This window comes from Betta splendens, chromosome 15 (genome assembly GCF_900634795.4).
Source record: "Betta splendens chromosome 15, fBetSpl5.4, whole genome shotgun sequence".
NCBI lineage: Eukaryota > Metazoa > Chordata > Actinopteri > Anabantiformes > Osphronemidae > Betta > Betta splendens.
The window spans coordinates 18,190,457-18,210,456 of record NC_040895.2 but is presented as its reverse complement, the minus strand read 5'-3'; the positions used below and the strand labels follow the sequence as shown (position 1 = coordinate 18,210,456).

Genomic DNA, 20,000 nt, shown 5'->3' with positions numbered 1-20,000 from the left:
TGACGCTCTGAAAACACTGAACAAACAGACGAGCCTCTAATTATGGCCCGCGCTCCAGCACTTAAAGCTATTAGAGCGTCCGTGGTTTGTGTCCTCGTTGTGCTACGTTTGGGTGCTTTGATACCAGCTTTAACCACTGAGAGCCTGACGTCTTTATTCACACACCGTAACCACATGTCGCCCTCAGTAGTTTCATATTTGATAACGGGTCACGCTTTTCTCTCTGCACTGAGCTGGTTTCTATCCTGTTTGGACACTTTCAGTCTCTTCAAGTCATTTCTGAAACATTTAGATGCTATAGACGTATTTATGGTTCAACTCATTCATTATTGAAACACGGATTATGAATTGATTGATGAATTGTGGCCGCGATGCACTCTGGCACAAAGGTCAAAACGATGGATAGGTCAGACTCCCGTATGAGTCACAGCAGACGCTCGTTCAGTAGCTGTGGCCTGAATGAAGTCCCCATCAGCAGCACAGCAGGGGGCGCCGCCTCAATAGGCCTCGTCACAGGCCAAAAACAGCGTCAGGCTTCTGTTGTCTGCAAGAAAGCAGCAGTAATTCCATAGACAGTGATTCATTTCACTTCATTGTCCAGGTCGTCCCTTGGCTCACGTTCACGCAGGTTTTCCTTCTTGTGTCTTTTCTTGTTGTGCGTCTGTGGACAGTCGGTGCCGAAGCCCATCGCCATGGAGCCGTGCTGGGGCGGCAGAGCCGGCGTCCTCACCCTGCTGCTGTTCCTGCCCCGGGTCCCGTCTGGAATCCCTCCACCGGGACAGTCGGGTAGGCCGAGCCCACGCACACAGACGCACACACAGACACACACACAGATACACACACAGACACACACAGACAGACACAGACACACACGCACAGACAGACACAGACACACGCACAAACACACACGCACGCGCACAGACAGGCACGCACGCACACAGACAGATAGACAGACACGCACGCACACAGACAGACACGCACACAGACAGACACGCACGCACACAGACAGACACGCACGCACACAGACACGCACAGACAGACACGCACACACACAGATACACACACAGACAGACACACACAGACAGACACACAGATACACACACAGATACACACACAGACAGACACAGACACACACACGCACAGACACGCACAGACAGACACGCATGCACACAGACAGACACACACGCACAGACAGACACGCACAGACACACACGCACAGACAGACACAGACACACACGCACAGACAGACACAGACACACACGCACAAACACACACGCACGCGCACAGACAGGCACGCACGCACACAGACAGATAGACAGACACGCACGCACACAGACAGACACGCACACACACAGACAGACACGCACGCACACAGACACGCACAGACAGACACGCACACACACAGATACACACACAGACAGACACGCACACAGAAAGACACGCACAGACACACACGCACAGACACGCACGCGCACAGACACGCACAGACAGACACGCACGCGCACAGACAGACACAGACACACACAGACAGACACAGACACACACGCACAGACACGCACAGACAGACACGCATGCACACAGACAGACACACACGCACAGACAGACACGCACAGACACACACACAGACAGACACGCACAGACACACACGCACAGACAGACACAGACACACACGCACAAACACACACGCACGCGCACAGACAGGCACGCACGCACACAGACAGATAGACAGACACGCACGCACACAGACAGACACGCACACACACAGACAGACACGCACGCACACAGACACGCACAGACAGACACGCACACACACAGATACACACACAGACAGACACGCACACAGACAGACACGCACAGACACACACGCACAGACACGCACGCGCACAGACAGACACAGACACACACACAGATACACACACAGACACACACAGACACACACACAGATACACACAGACAGACACAGACACACACGCACAGACAGACACAGACACACACGCACAAACACACACGCACGCGCACAGACAGGCACGCACGCACACAGACAGATAGACAGACACGCACGCACACAGACAGACACGCACACACACAGACAGACACGCACGCACACAGACACGCACAGACAGACACGCACACACACAGATACACACACAGACAGACACGCACACAGACAGACACGCACAGACACACACGCACAGACACGCACGCGCACAGACAGACACAGACACACACACAGATACACACACAGACACACACAGACACACACACAGATACACACAGACAGACACAGACACACACGCACAGACAGACACAGACACACACACAGACAGACACGCACAGACACACACACACACAGACAGACACAGACACACACGCACAGACAGACACAGACACACACACAGATACACACACAGACAGACACAGACACACACACAAACACACACACACAGATACACACACAGACACACACAGACACACACACAGACAGACACGCACAGACAGACACGCACAGACACACACAGACAGACACAGACACACACGCACAGACAGACACAGACACACACACAGATACACACAGACAGACACACACACACAGACACACACACAGACAGACACGCACAGACACACACACAGACAGACACACACAGACAGACACACACAGACAGACACGCACAGACACACACAGACAGACACAGACACACACGCACAGACAGACACAGACACACACACAGATACACACACAGACACACACAGACACACACACAGATACACACACAGACAGACACAGACACACACACAGACAGACACGCACAGACAGACACACACACACACACAGACACACACACAGATACACACACAGACACACACAGACAGACACAGACACACACGCACAGACAGACACAGACACACACACAGACAGACACGCACAGACACACACACAGACAGACACACACAGACAGACACACACACAGACAGACACAGACACACACGCACAGACACGCACAGACAGACACGCATGCACACAGACAGACACACACGCACAGACAGACACGCACAGACACACACACAGACAGACACGCACAGACACACACGCACAGACAGACACACACGCACAGACAGACACAGACACACACGCACAAACACACACGCACGCGCACAGACAGGCACGCACGCACACAGACAGATAGACAGACACGCACGCACACAGACAGACACGCACACACACAGACAGACACGCACGCACACAGACACGCACAGACAGACACGCACACACACAGATACACACACAGACAGACACGCACACAGAAAGACACGCACAGACACACACGCACAGACACGCACGCGCACAGACACGCACGCGCACAGACAGACACGCATGCACACAGACAGACACGCATGCACACAGACAGACAGACACGCATGCACACAGACAGACACGCACGCACACAGACAGACACGCGCAGACAGACACACACACAGACAAACACAGACAGACAGACACACACGCACACAGACAGACACGCACGCACACAGACAGACACGCACAGACACACACACAGATACACACACAGACAGACACACACAGACAGACACACACACAGACAGACACGCACAGACAGACACGCACAGACACACACACACAGACAGACACAGACACACACGCACAGACACGCACAGACAGACACGCATGCACACAGACAGACACACACGCACAGACAGACACGCACAGACACACACACAGACAGACACGCACAGACACACACGCACAGACAGACACAGACACACACGCACAGACAGACACACACGCACAAACACACACGCACGCGCACAGACAGGCACGCACGCACACAGACAGATAGACAGACACGCACGCACACAGACAGACACGCACGCACACAGACAGACACGCACACACACAGACAGACACGCACGCACACAGACACGCACAGACAGACACGCACACACACAGATACACACACAGACAGACACACACAGACAGACACGCACACAGACAGACACGCACAGACACACACGCACAGACACGCACGCGCACAGACAGACACGCACGCACGCACACACGCACACAGACAGACACGCACACAGACAGACAGACACGCACGCACACAGACAGACACGCACAGACAGACACACACACAGACAAACACAGCCAGACACGCACGCACACAGACAGACACGCACGCGCACGCACGCACACAGACAGACACGCACAGACACACACACAGATACACACACAGACAGACACGCACACAGATACACACACACAGACACGCACAGACAGACACACACGCACAGACAGACACGCACAGACACACACACAGACAGACACGCACAGACACACACGCACAGACAGACACAGACACACACGCACAGACAGACACAGACACACACGCACAAACACACACGCACGCGCACAGACAGACACGCATGCACGCACGCACACAGACAGATAGACAGACACGCACGCACACAGACAGACACCCACACACACAGACAGACACGCACGCACACAGACACGCACAGACAGACACGCACACACACAGATACACACACAGACAGACACACACAGACAGACACGCACACAGACAGACACGCACAGACACACACGCACAGACACGCACAGACAGACACGCATGCACACAGACAGACACGCACGCACACAGACAGACACGCACAGACAAACAGACACAGACAGACAGACAGACACGCACAGACAGACACGCACGCACACAGACACGCACAGACAGACACGCACGCGCACAGACAGACACAGACAGACAGACACGCATGCACACAGACAGACACGCATGCACACAGACAGACACGCACGCACACAGACAGACACGCGCAGACAGACACACACACAGACAAACACAGACAGACACGCACGCACACAGACAGACACGCACGCACACGCACACAGACAGACACGCACGCGCACAGACAGACACAGACAGACAGACACGCATGCACACAGACAGACACAGACAGACAGACACGCATGCACACAGACAGACACGCATGCACACAGACAGACACGCACGCACACAGACAGACACGCGCAGACAGACACACACACAGACAAACACAGACAGACACGCACGCACACAGACAGACACGCACGCACACGCACACAGACAGACACGCACGCGCACAGACAGACACAGACAGACAGACACGCATGCACACAGACAGACACAGACAGACAGACACGCACGCACACAGACAGACACGCACAGAAAGACACACACACAGACAAACACAGACAGACACGCACACAGACAGACACGCACGCACACGCACGCACGCACACAGACAGACACGCACACAGACAGACAGACACGCACACAGACATACGGACAGACACGCACGCACGCACACACACGCACACTCGTGCATCAGTCGGGCTCGGATCACGGCCACCACACGCAGGTCTGAGTCCACTTCACTGCCGCGTTGTCTAAACTGCAGCTCATCATTTAATAATGAGCCTCATTTGATAGTTTGCAGAGGAAGCGGCTGCGCCCGCCGCCCCGTCTCAGCAGACTTCATGTCCAGAAGCGGCTGATGTGATTCCTGCCTAATGTGACAGACGCGTCTCTGCTGTGACGTCTCTTCTCTGTTTGATTGTTGCCTTGTGTTCACTGTCGTCCGTCGTCTCTGAAGCGTGAAATCTCACATCGCCGTCATCACGGACTCAACGACGTGCTTCAGACCGTTCCTGATCCGTTTAAGTCGATGCTGCTGAGCCTCAAGGCTCGTCCCATCAGCTATCGTGTAAACAGGCTCTGGCAGTTTGAACAAAGCCCAGTGAAGACGTCGCTGTGGCTGATGTTGCACACGCGGCTCAGAGGCTCCAGGCTTTGAAGCCCTTTAAAGCTGCGGAGCCTGGAACCTTCAGCCTGTGGAGTCTCTGAGCTCAGGTTTGCTCTGTAATGTGACTCTATAGTGCAGTGATGTATTATTTTAACCGTTCCTGACATTTTGCCCTGATGCGGTCGGACCCACCTGGTTTTCCTCCAACACTTACTGTTGGATCAATCGCTCCCTGTGTGCGACTTCCTGACTTTCCCCGGTCGGAGCTCGTGTTGCTGCTGTAGACGGATGACATCGATACCCCCCAGTCGCCGCTGGAACCACTGAACCGACAGCAGCGCTTCCTCTCGGGGCTGGACGTTGTGCACCATCAGCACGAGGCCGATCTTCTCTCTCGCAGCTCGTCGTCCTCGCCGGAGCGTCTGTGTCTCCCTCTCCTCGCAGCCTGTGTTCGCTTGCCTGTCGGTGCTTGTGATCTGTGTGAAGTGCAGTGTATGTAACTGGAGCAGGTGTGAGGAGCCTCTGCCTCCCGGCTCCAGGCGGAGGCCAGTACTGGCAGAGCAAACCAGCAGAGCAGATGGAAAATGAGGCAGTTTGCAAGAAAACATTGTTCTCCAGCTACAAGGAGCTGGAGCTCGTAAACGTGGGAACAGACACTTGACTCGACGCCGACTCAGTCTTCAACCTATCAGCTCAGATGAGCGCTGTAGAACATAAAGGCAGACGCGGTGGCTTTCTCTGCTAACGTGGATACGAGCTGCAGCCGCCCCAGATGGTGATCGGCTCGTGGAGCAGCTCCACTGACTTTGCAGCAGACTTGCTTTGCTTGTGGCCTCTGCTCACTTCACCTGATGCTTTGGACGTTAGCTCATCACAGCCGCAGTCTCATTTTCAGGAAATTAGGGCCAATAAGAGTCTCATCACTTCTAGTCAGGCTGCTCTCTGGGGGACATCCTGGCTCCTCTGTTTTTCTCATTAAATCAATGAAATGGCTGTTACCACAGTTTGAAGCCTGGGGCTGATGCTTGTGTGTGTTTGTGTAGTGATCACAGTACTTACACATCCATACGTCCTGCCCAGAGGCTCATTGTAGAGTCCATTGATGTCGGCGTGTATGAAGTCACTGCAGGCTTTGCTCCACCCACTCAGGCAGAGACACACTTCAAGAGGAATCTTCAATGAGCGGGTCTATTTTAGCTTTTTGGCCCTTTCTACTCTTTGTTGTCTTCGCTCCTCTGAGGCTTTACCATCATTTGACCCGGTGCACGGAGGAGACGCGAACCGAACCAACCTCCAGAGTTCCTGGAACTTTAGCACGTAGCGGAGGAGCAGCTGAATGACCTGCAACGTTCTGTGCAGCTGACGGAGTCAAAGCTTCAGCCTCTGCTACCATTTGACAAACGACCTGACGTGATAAAACCTTCACCACAACAAATCGCTGAGATTAAAGCCCGAAACTCTGATGATGAATGTGTTTTGTAGGAATCTTGGCCAAAGAGTTGAACCAAGCCTCTTGAAAGTGAATAAAAGTGTTTGAGTGAGTAGAAGCTGCAGCGGGTGAGTCACAGAGGAGTGCAGGCGGAGCAGCAGGGACTCGACAGCGAGCGTGGAACCCGTCCCTCTGCAGCTTTCACATTAAACGAGTGGCGCTCACTGCGTTGGGTGCAGCTTAGATCCCGGGTCAATAGACACTGAGGCACAGCAGAAGTCACTAATCTGCCTTTTCAGAACTAGAGACAGACCCAGAAACGGGGGAAACACAGGTTCTGTAGGTGGCTGGAAGTCTTTGTGTTAAAAATAGAGCAGGGAGACAGAGAAGAGGCATTTAGATGCTGAGAGGCTCACGAGGCTGAGAGCGGCGGGCGGGAGCTTTGTCAGATGAACGCTCATAAGTGATTGCACTTAAACAACAGCAGTGGGAGGTGAGAGTGGAGCGCATGCGGGTGCGGTGGGAACTCTTTGATCCCGTCTCTCACCAGCGCGTCTTCATTACGTGACGTGAGCGCTGGGCTCCTCTTCCTCAGCTGCTGGATGAAGCTCAGCGCCGCTGACCCACAACACACACTTTGATCCGTTTGTCTTTGAAGCCGTCCGCCCCGCTGGGACGGACTCTCCCGTCGCCGCCACTTTTTCATCCATCCATGCTTGACTTTTAGTCCAAATCGCAGTGACATTTACACTGTGAAGCTCATGTATTAATTATGTGGACACGTCTCTTCTGCAGTGGAGTGTTGAAGTTGAAACCACAGGTTTTGGTGTGAGCTTTAAGCAGATGAGGCAAGAAGACGGACGTCTGTCCTCAATGATTCTGCTACAAAGGCTGCGTCTACTTCCTGGGTTGGTCCTCATCAACCTAGAGACATGTTGCTCTCTGACCTCCCAGTCTTGTCAGCGTGTGACTGATGCTGCCTGGCTGGAGCTCCATGAGCAGCTCCTCCCGTCAGACCCGCGCTGATGTCAAGTGTTGTCTCCTGCTAATGACCCCATTAGTTTGTCTCAGGTCTCATCAGCTCGCTGTGTGACTGACATGTGACACAGTAACGCAGCCGTCGTCACGGCGACAAGCCAGCGCTTGCACTCACCTCCAGCATAATTCGATTACTTTTGGCCAATTTAATTTTGCAAATGGAGACGTGAGTGTTCACCCAGAAAAGTCAACACAATTATGAGTTCACGTGTGCGTTTACATTCACACAGCACACATCATTAACATGTACAAACTGGAATCTGACTCAAAGCATCCAGTGCTGTCGCTGTGTTCCAACAGTTCAGTTTGACTCTGACCAGAGCTATGACTCGCGTTGTGTAGCTAAGCTGTAGGTGGTTCTCCAGTCCAGAGTCGGTTTAACCCAAAGAGGCCAGTAGACTCCATATGATCAATGGAGGTTTTACCAGCAAATCTGAAACTGCGTTAGGACAAGTCAAAACACAACAGCTTTTACAGTGAGAGGCTGAATGAGACTCATGAGTTCTAACTATGTTTAGGTCTGAGCTTCAGGGAACATGACGCATACGCACGCAGTCGCGTCCTCACACAGACACACACTGATTGGCTCTGCTTTAACCACCCCCAACAAAAAATACCAGGAATCACTTGAGTGTGAAATGCTGCAAACATCCTGCATCCAAATCATATCGAGAGCCCAGCAGATTCCTGCACCGCTCTGTTTACTTGGCGCCGGCGCAGCGGCAGATTGAGCTCTTGTCGTAATGACCGTGCATTGTCAGGCCCACGAAACACGGGACGAGCTGCCACGGCGCCGAAGCCACGAGCTCAGCAGCCAAGCGAGCGCATCGCAGCGCAGCGCTTTGAGGCTGCAGTGGGCGAGAGCGGCGCCACGTCCGGCCCACGGAGGCAGACGCAGGATTAGAGGCAGCAGGCGTGAATGCAGCAGCGCTGAGCTCCGCTGACGTCAAACACACACACACACAAACACACACACACACACACACCAGGACCACACTAAGCAGCAACGCTCATCTGACCTCTGACCTCTGCTCTATCCCAGGCGTTGCTATTGCCAGCGCGCTCGTAGACACGTCTCAGCAGCGAGTGATGGACGTGAGGGACCGAGGCCTGGGCCTCAAGCACCGCAAGCCCACCGTGCACCATCAGGGGACGTGTGTGTGACGCAGGGAAGCAGCTGCGGTCCAGTCCGGTCCACCAGGTTCTGGAGCCCCAGCATAAGACACGGAGCTAAAATCTAAGCTGCAGACATTCAGACTCAGGAGACCCAGGGGGGGTGCATGGGCCTGCAGAACCAGAATCAGAACAGCATGGACCCACAAAACCAGACCATGGACCTGCAGAACTAGAACAAGAACCTGCAGAACCAGAGCCTGATCTGTGTGGAAGCAGGAGGAGGCGTGAACACTGTTGTAGAAGCGAGTCCTGCCATGAGAATGTGATGATGTCACTGGTGAGCGCTGCCTCTTCTCTTTCTGGACTGGTTCTGGTTCTGGACTGGAAGCGTCCATTATGCACTAAACGTCCAAGGCTTTACCGCGCCACAGCGTCTTATGCAACCCGTCCAAGTGGAAAGGTCCCGATCTTCTCATGCATCCGTCACGTTGGACTTCATGCCTGTCTGACCTTAACATATCTCTTTATAGAATATTTATTAATTATGCAAATGAATCAAATGCACGACTTTTCTAGCAGGTCAGTGCGGCGTCTTTTCCTTTGTTTGGACTAAATGTATATTTTATGTATTAGAGCGAGTTTGTGTCATAGTTTGTACCAATGTTTTCTCTGCTGCACCTGCACAACGATGCACATGTGTGATGATCTATTTACTGTAACCAACTGACCCCGACTGTTTGAATTCAGGTCTTTTGTCTGGTTTTGGTCTCATTTTGCACCAGATTGTAGTTGTATTAACAAAGGGCAGCTCAACCTGTGCATTTACAATTAAAGCCTTTTGATACGTGGCCTGGAGTGGAGTGAGTGACCGGCGACGGAGCTTCACTTCACTGATGGAGCACTTTTCTATTCATCCTCCATCCTCTCAGGTTGGAGCCGGACATGCAGAAGCTGAGCGCTGATCCCAGACCAGTGTCAGCTGTTTGTGACCACACGTGGAAGCTGCAGCTGTGGAACACGCCGGCGTCACAGCGTTCAGCGTGAACGTCTCCGCTCGCGTTTCTCTGCTGCAGCTCCATCATCGCTTCCTTCAGTCGTCCCCGTTCTCCTGATGCTGCTCAAGGAATTTGTCATTATTTTTACACTGAGTCAATAATGAAACTAAATTATTCTGTCTGACATTTGCGTTCGACTGCTTTTCTGAAAGTCTACTTTGGAATGTGAAAGGCCTGAACATTACCTGAGGTCAATGCTGCAGCTGTCGCCACCATTAGTGACCAGGAGGAGATAAGTGCTGCCTCCACACTCAGCTCACTGCTCCTGTCCTCAAGATAAAAGACTGCAGCGTTTAGCATTAAGTGCTCGGCTCAATACCCGCGCTGGCTTTTATCTGCACCGCCGAGGTCCAGACCAGTTCTGGGAACCGGAGCGAGAAGGTTTTAAAGCTGCTTCAACGAGCAAACAAAGCCTCAACATCTGAGGAGGACAAGCTCCGATTTAAGGAGTAGCTGCAAATCCACTGCTTCTAAACGCACGCGGTTCACAGCCAACGCGTGACCTCCAGTCCCGGTCGCTCCCTGAAGGTCGCGAGCCTCAGAACCGGGACGGATCCATCAGCTCATGGCCGACGGACCTGTAGGTTCATGTAAAATGGTTGACTGGTCCTCGTCTGTTCTTTAGTTTTACAAGAAGTGATCGGGTGCAGTTTGAAGGTTGTTGCTGTTGTAGCTGTGAGCTTTGTGAACTCGGACCAGGCCTTAAAACATCATAACCATTCAGTTTAATCATTGCTCATCAGAATTATTGTTGTAACAGCGTTTTAATCTTTACGTTGAACTCAGACGAACAAGATAAAAGCGAGAAAAAAGGCAGAGCGTTGATTCTGTGGCTTCTGTTTCACTGTAATATTTAATATTGTCATATTATTGATCTGGATTTAGAACAGGACGGTTAAACGTCATTAGAGTAATAAAGAGCTAAACAGGCGCCTCTTAGTATTTACAGCCCGTCTGTCAGCGACACATCGATTCTCCGCTGATGCATTAACAGGAGTTAATTCACGCCGGTGTCACGAGACACAACGTGTTTATGAGAAGTTTTACGAGCGTCTCATAGAAAGTGTCTGATGATGAACCAGGCCTGAGCTGATCAGCTATTAAAGCACCTTCTATCGAATGCCTCGCCTCATATTTATGTATTTCCTATAAAGAGGCTGCAGGTTTAGACTGACAGCTCCTCCAGCCTGATGCGACGCCTCCGTCTTCATCGGTCGCTTCTCATCGATCCGTTTCTCATCATTTCTCATCGTTCTCATTTCTCATCGTTCATCGCTTTTCATCGTTCCCGCTTCTCATCGTTTCTCATCGTTCATTGTTTCTCATCGCTTCCGTTTCTCATCGTTCTCGTTTCTCATTGTTCCTGTTTTTCATCGTTCACGCTTCTCATCGTTCCCGTTTTTCATCGTTCACGCTTCTCATCGTTACCGTTTTTTATCATTCCTGTTTTTCATCTTTATCGTTTCTCATCGTTCCCGTTTTTTATCGTTCTCGTTTCTCATCGTTCTCGTTTCTCATCGTTCTCGTTTCTCATCGTTCCTGTTTTTAATCGTTACCGTTTCTCATCGTTCCTGTTTTTCATTGTTCTCGTTTCTCATCGTTCCTGTTTTTCATTGTTCTTGTTTCTCATTGTTCCCGTTTCTCATCGTTCCCGTTTTTTATCGTTCACGAGCAAAACATCGTTCATCGTTTCTCATCGTTTCCGTTTCCTCCGACTGTGACCCGAGGACGTCACACGACCTCCGACTTCTTTGATCTCACAACTCAGGTCTTGTTTTACATACAGTAAAAAGCAGCAGCACAGACAGTGTGGGTCTTTAACGCTTTTAATCATCTTGTATACAATAGATTTTACATTTTCACAAGCCAAAGGTTAATGATGCCAGAAAGACGAGGGAGTCTGCGCTTTAAAACAACAGATGAGGGTGGATCCACCTCAGGAGGAGGTCACCCAGCGCTGATCTCATGTTTAGGGTCTGTGACGATATGACGCTGGGATCAGACTATAACATGAGCAAACACACAACTCTGCCTCTGTCCAGCTATCGCACACTTAAACCCTCGTGAACACGTTTCCGCCTCCTTCCTGGTTCAGCTCCTGCTTCTTCACTCTTCCAGCAGTAAAACAAACCCAATGATTAGAAGCGGCTCAGAGCTACTGAGACCGGAGCAGCTCCTTCACTTCACTTCACTTCATCCAAACAGCAAAACATGTAGATAGAAAAATAAATTGAAATCTTAGCCAAAAAAATCAACATTTGATTTAAGCAGTGCCAGAAATGGGGCTATGGTACAAAACAATGAGCTGAGGAAACAGTCTAGAGTAGGAGAAACAGCGACATCCTCGTTCTCTGATGCAGTAATATAGGTGGGAGAAATATACATACACGTCGTTATAAAAACAATATTCTGCTCGTTCACTGGACTTTATATGTATCTGAATGTCAAAATAGGTCACAATGCTCTGAAATAGAATATCATCAGACATTTATTTGTCCAGTTCTTAGTGTCAGCCAAGTACATAGAGTGCATTTACCATGTTTATGCTTGTAAATAACGTTTACGCTCTACTATACATTATTCATGTCTGGAGAAGCTACAGAACCCGAGCAGCGTCGTAAACGTCGTCAGCCACCACACGCCTCCAGTCATTTGCTCAACATGCCACGGTTGATGTATGTACTGTAAATATCAGAGCGCTGGGACGTGTCGGAGCCCCTGCCTTCATCTGAGAAGGTCCCGCGTTTCCAGCGGACGCTCACAATGCTTCACCCACATCCGGTACACGAAAAAACACGACACAAACTGAAGGAAAGATCGAACTGAAGCGTGGCCAGTTTCCCGTTGGTCACAGCATCTGTCGAGCTTTGTAGTCTCTTCACAGCTTCTTACTGTGAACGTGCCGGCCGGTTGAAAACTAAAGAATTACTTTGTAGTCTTTACTCAAGCTGAAGTTCTAGTACAGGTTCTAAGATTAGCTGGAACGATTCACAACAATTAAGTATATAAGTTTAAAATCACAAAACGAGGTCAAAGATGTGGGTTGCTATGGCGACTAGGAGTGGTCTGAGCTGAACACTGGAGGACAAAGCTCGACAGGTGCAGCTGGCGGTCCTCGATTCCCGGGAAGTCCCACAGAAGCGACAGAACCGGACGCTGAAGCTGATGTTGATGTTGGAAGCGGCGACTTCAGTGGATGCAGTGCAGCAAAATACGTCAAAACGAAAACACAGTTGAGGTTAAACTGCAGCAGCTTCTGTCATCGAGGACAAATACTGAACACGGCTCGGACTATGTACAGTCACTAACGGGTGGAACCACAGCAGCGGAGCCTGGCTCTGTCTGGACGTGTGCGCTGTGTTTGTGGGTCTCTGCCCGTGTGCTTCTGCCAACGGCGACGTGTGTTCAGCACCAGCTACAACACAGTTTGGGTCGAGGTTCAGGTCATAAAAATGTAAAATACGTCATTATCAAAACAACACAAAGCACAGAGACGACACAGCGAACGAAGCTTGAACCGTGAGAGAAAAGAGCTGTTACTGAACGGACCGCGCACACACACACACACACACACACACGCGCACACGCACGCAGGGAGGTGAGTCACCAGCTGATGTGTTGGAATGTCGTCCTCCACACGTGAAGCTTCCGTTTTCTACCCAACGCAGGAAAACGCAGCGAACCGATTGAAACGAAGCGCGGAACCGAGATCAAATCAAAGGAAAAAGTCAACGCAGAAGAGACAGAAATGAGAGGGAGGGAACAGCAGGTGGGACAGAGCTTCATGTGTTGTGTTCTCATACAAGTGTCCGTCCAGGTGATGGAGGCTACAAGCGTCCCAGCGAGGTCAGAGCCAGCGCGCTGCTGCTCCACAGCCACGGCAGCAGCCGGGCCGGGCCCGCGGGCCGTCTGGACCCGCCTCCGTTCTTCATGGCGTTGGACGTGCTGGGCCCCACGATCTGAGGGTCCTGGAGGGAGGAGAGGGCACAGAGTCAGGAGGCGCTGTAGACGTGCACGTCTGGAGACGGAGGCGGCCGCGTCACGCTCCACCCGACCCCAGGCCGAGTCTTTGGTTGCTAATAACGCTGCTGCTAACGGCTCGGCCGCCTCCTCCAGACCTGCACTAAATGTCAGGCCGGTGCATAGCACGGCCTTATTATTGTACAATGACATTTCCAGTGAACTTTAAAAGGCAGCAGATAAGCAACGAGCCCATCCAGCTCAAAGGCGCTACAAAGAGAGGACTTTAAAAGGAGCAGGGGAGGATCTGGTGGCGGCCGCCGTCAGATGGAGGTCAGGGCTGCAGCCGAGAGCCAAGCTCACGATGGTCTGGTGACTCAGGACAAAGTGGTTGGTCTTAAATGAAATGCTTCCGATGGGAGATCTCATCTCCCACTCGGAGCGTCATGCAGCTTTTTACAGCCGGGACATTTTTCCTGTGTTTTTGTGTTGTGGCGCATCGGAAAGCTTCTCATTATTAATGCAACACACTTACCACACAAAACACACCGTCAACGGTGGAGTTCGACTTCAGCTTCTGAGCCTGGAACAGAAAAGAGAATGGTTCCATCAGTGACAGCGACGCATTAATCAGCCTCAATCATCAATGGAACACAGAAAATAATGTGTCATGACTGTTACATGAAAGACGTCAGTGACCAGACTTTGAACAATCCAATGAAAGCAGACGTGAAACTCTGACTCTCACCTGGAGCCTGTTAAGCGTTAAAGCTGGATATTTACACGCAGAGGGAGCACAAACTAACTGTCTATTACAGGAACATACAGCATGGAAGTGGAGAAATATGGAGGGTACAGCGTGTGCAGGTCTGGTGTTTAAACAGTCCAATGTTTCTATGTCTGCAGAGAGATGCAGGACTTCAATCGCTCCATCAGGTGAGATCTGAAGTGACGTCTCTTAACGTTCTTCTGTGTTTGGAAAATGAAGCCTCTCATTAACAGTTTGTTTCTTTGAGTCGTTTTTTCTCTTGTGTTTTGTTCCTTTTCCGGCCTTTAATGACCTGCTCACTGAATCACTGAATTTGCTGTAAGTGAATGTAAGTCCAGCTCCTGTGTGTGTGTGTGTGTGTGTGTGTGTGTGCATGTGCGTTTGTGCGTTTGTGTGTGTGTGCGTGCGTGTGCTCTCAGCCTCTAGGTGTGACAGAATAACAAATGGCTCCAGTGGATTCGGAGCAGAAATAGGGATGTACAGGCCGTAGCAGCATGGTAATACAGAGAGCAGTGTATTCTGTTATTACACCTTTGCTTCGGTGCCAAAGCAAAGGGAAAAAAGCAGAAGCCAAAGCTCGGGTGAAATTATGTCTATAAATCATGGTGTATTTGCAGGCCTCTGCATAAAGACCCCGATACAGGAACAAGCCCAGAATCCCAAGCATGAGAGCAGGAAGCAGAAGTTATGTGAGGTTCGAGTCGACAAAACTTAGAGAACGAAACTAGAAACTGCTGCAGCTCCTGAAGTCTGGAATTGTCACAGTGAAACATTTTGGACGTTTAAATTACACTAATGAGAATCTTAGGAAATCGATGTGACGCGGAATCCGGCTCCATCTGCCACCAAGCGCTCGTATTATCACATCCTGTTTCCTGGAGGAACAAAACAACTGAATGTTCAGTCATTAAGGAACGGCCAGCGAACGTCTCAGCAGCGACGCTGCGTCAGCGATGACCTGCATCACTGGGATCCTCCACAGACGCGACGCCACGGAGCTCCACTGATTTGGGCTCCGATGGATGAATCCACCTCCACACAACAAGTAACGTGAGGTTTTAACCCTTTCGTCCTCAGACCTTTGAAGCCTGAACATGCTGCTCATCCAAGCGGATCCTCTTCACATCCTCGTGCTTTGACTTTGCCCAATATTTGCCTCCCATTAAAAGTCACATTAGCATTTAGCAAGTCACAGATTTCCATACTGGTCGGGGGCATTTTCTGTCTGCTGCGTGGAAGCGGCGCTGCTGCAGCCTGAGGCCTGGTTCTGATGAGAGTGTGTGTGTGTGTGTGTGTGTGTGTGTGTGTGTGTGTGTGTGCGTGTGTGCGTGCGTGTGTGTGTGTGTCTGCGTGGACCCAGGTGCCCTTTCTGTGATCACACACTAAAACACTCACACGCTTCAGTGTTTTTGTTCCTCTCAATCTCTGGAGAGAAGCTTGTGTTCTCACATCCCAGAGGAGCAGAAGACGCGTCGCTCCCACGTTCTCCAAGAAGCTCCTCTGTTCAAGTCCAAAGCACTTTCAACATCTGAACATTTGATGAGGAGTCAGCGCTGATTTGTGAACTCTGACGAACGCGAAGGTGAAACGCTGCTTTTGCTGCAGATCTCACTGGGACCCTGCTCTCCGCTCGCTCCACCTTCCACTTCCTCCTTGTTTCTGCTCTTTGATTATTTCTTTCTGCGAGAACTGCAGCTTGTCATTTGAAGTGGAGAGGTTCCGAGTCAGTGGCTAATGGTTATTATTCTGCATGTGTGTGTGTGTGTGTGTGTGTGTGTGTGTGTGTGTGAGGGAGGAGAGACTTCTGACAGGCCTGTCCCCCGAGTGTCATTACGACAGCAGCGCAGTCTGATGCCTATATACACAAACACAAACCACACTCCACTCCATCAAGAAATTACACACACACACACACACACACGCACACACACACACACACACACACGCACACACACCAGCAAAGTGGTTTAACAGCACAACTCTCTCATTAACTCGTAGCTGACGTGTTATCAGAGCGGCGCCGAACGCACACGCACCGACACACCAGGCTCATTATCAGCACAGTGTGTGTGTGTGTGTGTGTGTGTGTGTGTGTGTGTGTGTGTGTGTGTGTGTGTGTGTGCCACTACCTGATGCTACCAGACTTATTTCTGTAAAAGCAGTAAAGTCTGTGTGAAGCTTCACCACTAACAGCTGTTTCCCAGGACACAGGATCTGGATACAGACCATCCCTTCAACGTGCTGTTACTTTTATAATTAACGCAATGATTAGGTCACAATACACAACGCTGGGTTTGCTTTGCTTTATAATTGTGTAGCTAAGATGCTGCTTGTGTAATAGAAATGTTTTAAGTGCTGCCTCCGTGATTACGTGATGCTGCATGGAGTTGCAGCGTTATTTCAGGTGAAATGGCTCCTGAGTCGCAGAGCATGGCTCCGTCTGGTAATGACGGCATCATCTGACCCAGGACCAGCCCATCACTGATGATGAGAGCGCAGTGCATGGGATCAGACGGCGTTCACACGTGAGCCACGCGCTGCAGCCTCTGCAGCCTCTGGAGCCCTGAACCCACCCCACCCTCACCTGCAGGCCGCCACAGAACTGGTAGATGCCGGGGTCCGGGTTGATGTGGTTGTCGATGGTGTTGGGCTTCCGTTCGCGGCCCCTCTGGTACGGGGTGGTGGTGGAGGTGGTGGTCTGCACCGGGGACATGGGCTGCCACACTCCCACGTCCGTCCCGTTCCCGAAGGCCTGGATGGCGTTGCCTAGAGACGGGGAGGTAAAAGGAACGGAGCTCACGTAAAGTAAAGGAGACCGAAACATGTGGTTTATCCTGCGACACCTCGAACCGGCTTCCTCTCAGAATGAGTTGCAGCCCAAAGACATCTGAGAGTCAGTCTGACTTTGAGAAGAGCTGAGCAGAAACACTGCGTCATAAATCCACACGAGTTGGATCGGGCCGTGAATCACTGGTCCCCACGTAAAAGTGAAGCTTAATAGTGCACCGGAGCAGACCACAATTAAAGGTGAGTTAGAAGGTACTTAGCTTGTGTTATCACTTCCGTCCATTAAAAATTCACCACAGGGTCAAAATCCTGAGTGCTGATTTGGCTATTTACTATTAGAGTCCATTAGTGGCCCTATTAATAGTCCTCTATGGCTTTGATGTAAAACACACACACACAGGAACGCTGAGCTTAACCGACGCCGGTTGAACATAATGATGTTCCTACTTTCAGTTATGAGCCTGCGGTGAAGTGATCAGTGTCTGATCTCAGCTGTCAATCATCCAAACTCCTCCCACAATCACGTTATGCTGACATGACGTACAGCAAGCGTGCCCACTGGGCCTGGAACAGCTGGATCAGCTGGATCGGCTGGAACAGCTGGATCAGCTGGAACAGCTGGATCAGCTGGAACAGCTGGAACAGCTGGATCGGCTGGAACAGCTGGATCAGCTGGATCGGCTGGAACAGCTGGATCGGCTGGAACAGCTGGATCAGCTGGAACAGCTGGATCGGCTGGAACAGCTGGATCAGCTGGACTCCTTTTCTGAACCTTCTCTTTTAAACCTGCTTACTGAGGACGTGAGCTGAGTCAAATTGAAGTCTGCAGATGACAGTGTGAGGTGCATATTTGCTGACTCCAGTCCAGAGCAGGAGATGAGAACCGTAGGATGATTGATGGAGGGAACTTCCCCGTCCTCATCTTCTTGTGTTCATTTTCCAGCCCGTCTGTGGCAGCGTTGGCTAATTCCTGCTGACCCAGTTCTAGAAGAACCTCCAGCTTCTCTTGGGTCAGAGTTTCAGCAGCTTCTCCTCTGCTGCTCCTAATGCGCCGTGGAGTTTGGGCAGAGGCCTGTGGGAGACGCATCCTGCTTCTGGTCTCTGTTCAACTCCTCCTGACCCAGAACCTTCCCCTCTGCACATTTAATAACTGGAGCTATTCATCTCCAACTAAGCAGGGCTGGAATCTCCCTCTGCTCATCTGTTTGCTGAACTGACCCCCAGTTGGAGCCAACGCCCACAGACACCGAGGCTCCGCGCTCTCTGTCCATCACAGACAAGGAGACTTTTCATAATTGGTTTCATTTATGTCAAGGAGCATTAAAGCTCTTTAATATTGTGTAAAACCTAAATTACTACTGCTATCATCAAACCTGATTCTATTTTTTCATACTAAAATGACTTATTTGATTTGCTTCACACAGAAAAAGCCTTTTGTGCTCACAATTAAGATGCAACACTCAGCACAGTGGTTTCTGTGGATATGCAGCCGCCCTGATATGCGATTTCTTCAGACTGCGTGTGCATGTTTATTTTCTTGCTTATGTGTGAAAGCACATGATTGAGATTCCAGGAGTTTGTGCAGAGACAGCAGACGCGTTGTTGAAGCGTCGATGGGCCGGCGCCTCCGTCTCCTCATCTGAAACCTAATTAGTTTAAACAGGCCACGTATGCTCAGAGACAAACACTGGAACAAACCATAAGTTACAGGTGCATGTTTGAGTGTGAGAGGCTGAGAATGGATTCTCATTCACACGACCACTGAATCTGCTGGTAAATTAAATATCGGCCCAAAATGCAAGTAAAAGCGGAGCATTCCGGTTGAATCTGTGGCTGAGGCCTTTCTGTGTTTCAGGACTTACACTGTGACAAAGCGAGGTTTTAGTGCAGAGCTAAAATTAGCTGCAGACTTGTCCCATTCACTGCTCAGATGCAACCTGACAAAGACAACATTTAGCAAAGAATGGGAGGATGTGTAATTAATGTAAATGCGCTGCTTGTGGCTGGTTTATTG

At 50.9% G+C, this 20,000-nt stretch overlaps 2 protein-coding genes across 3 annotated transcripts in view; one reads left to right on the top strand and one right to left on the bottom strand.

Moving 5' to 3' along the window:
* atrnl1a (attractin-like 1a) overlaps positions 1 to 10,263 on the top strand; it is a 76,771-nt gene extending 66,508 nt beyond the window's left edge. The window contains exons 12-13 of the mRNA XM_029175049.3: positions 672 to 786; positions 9,342 to 10,263. Coding sequence (XP_029030882.1) covers positions 672 to 786; positions 9,342 to 9,463 — 237 coding nt within the window. The 3' untranslated portion in view covers positions 9,464 to 10,263. The remainder of the gene's footprint in view (positions 1 to 671; positions 787 to 9,341) is intronic.
* A 2,017-nt stretch (positions 10,264 to 12,280) lies between these two features.
* The window catches only part of gfra1a (gdnf family receptor alpha 1a), a 52,434-nt gene continuing 44,714 nt past the window's right edge, over positions 12,281 to 20,000 (bottom strand). For both annotated transcript variants that reach the window (XM_055502837.1, XM_029175815.3), the window contains 3 exons: positions 17,784 to 17,965; positions 14,966 to 15,013; positions 12,281 to 14,438 (listed from right to left, as the gene is read on the bottom strand). In XM_055502837.1, the coding sequence (XP_055358812.1) occupies positions 14,298 to 14,438; positions 14,966 to 15,013; positions 17,784 to 17,965 (371 nt within the window). In that variant the 3' untranslated portion in view covers positions 12,281 to 14,297. The remainder of the gene's footprint in view (positions 14,439 to 14,965; positions 15,014 to 17,783; positions 17,966 to 20,000) is intronic.